Source organism: Sphaeroforma arctica (genome assembly GCF_001186125.1).
Source record: "Sphaeroforma arctica JP610 unplaced genomic scaffold supercont1.6155, whole genome shotgun sequence".
NCBI lineage: Eukaryota > Ichthyosporea > Ichthyophonida > Sphaeroforma > Sphaeroforma arctica.
In genome coordinates, this window is record NW_014034403.1 from 435 (window position 1) to 1734 (window position 1300).

Below are 1300 nucleotides of genomic sequence, written 5' to 3' on the forward strand. Positions count from 1 at the left end.
GTACGTCAGAGCTTATGCACCTTTGGCGAGAGATTCATCAACTTCAGGTTCTGCTTATTTTATCCAGGACTCGGACACAGCTATTTGTACAAAACAGTACAGTAGGTATAAGGTAGTCTGTCAACTAGAGTCTTCCTAGCACTATTCCCGTATGCATTTAGTTGCCTGATGTGGGTTGTATCGTGTCATTGTATGCGCAGATACCCAGCATGAACGACAAAACAACCTCAGAACTACAAGCGACCATCGCAGCCACACAGTCTGCGATCGATGGTGTGCTGAGGAAAATGAACGGCGAACTAGTGTTAAAGGAACGCCTCAAGATGAAAGAGAAGGCTCTGATGGCTCTGGCAGTGGTAGGTGATGTGCCACAGATATCTCAGAAACTGCTTTTATATGTATTTATGTATATATGTATTCAAGTATATATGTATATATGAAGGTGATTGTCATTCTACCGCGTGCACGTACAGGCACTAGTATGCTTCGCTATTCACGCTGAGACATCTGGCCACTGTATTGTTTTCCATCGAGTGCTCATAAAAATATGGGACGTCGTTGAAGACTTGCTGGCATTGGTAGACTCGTGTGATTGCTGTGCGTACCCTCTACACCTTTACCAACAAGCGCCTGTCGCCCCAATTCTTGAAGCATGCGATCATTCGTTTCGGGGGGAGTGGTTTGTTCCGCTATACCTTCAATTACTTGTGTCAGTTGTTCGCGTAGTAGGTACATATATTCCTTACCTGAATAGTACGTGCACGCCTCACACAAACCTCGGGGAGTGTGAAGCTAACATCCACTCAACCGTAGTAAAGCACGGTTCCCGTTCATGCAACAGGCTGACGTCTACTACCCTCAGGTGTGTGCATGGCTTACTTTAGAATACGTGTGCTAGCTATATCTACCAAGCGTGCAACTATATTCACACAAGTGCGTACAATGCGTTCTATTTCACCCATCCCACAGGATCTCGCCATGGGGCAAGGCATCCACGTGTCTGATGATGACCTGCCAGTCAGTGATCTGGTAGGTATCTGAAACCAATTGGGCCGATGTGTTGCTTGCCGCTGCTATCTGACTGTGCGTAAATTGCGGGAAAGTACTTTTTGTAGGTATTAACACATCCATACGCTGATTTATATGATTACTTGCTATGTCTCATCGGCAGTGTCCCATGTGCGAAATGGCCACTCATATATTTATATATATATATATATATATATACACACGCACATATATATAGATATATATATATATACATACACACACACACACACACACACACACACACACACAC

At 44.3% G+C, this 1300-nt stretch overlaps 1 protein-coding gene across 1 annotated transcript; it reads left to right on the top strand.

The window, feature by feature from the left end:
• Nucleotides 1–209: 209 nt before the first annotated feature.
• SARC_15465 (hypothetical protein) lies at nt 210–1041 on the top strand (the record flags this gene model as incomplete). Its single annotated transcript, XM_014290415.1, has 2 exons — nt 210–356; nt 970–1041. The coding sequence occupies 2 exons, from the start codon at nt 210–212 to the stop codon at nt 1039–1041; spliced, it is 219 nt and encodes a 72-aa protein (XP_014145890.1).
• Between the last annotated feature and the right edge of the window lie 259 nt (nt 1042–1300).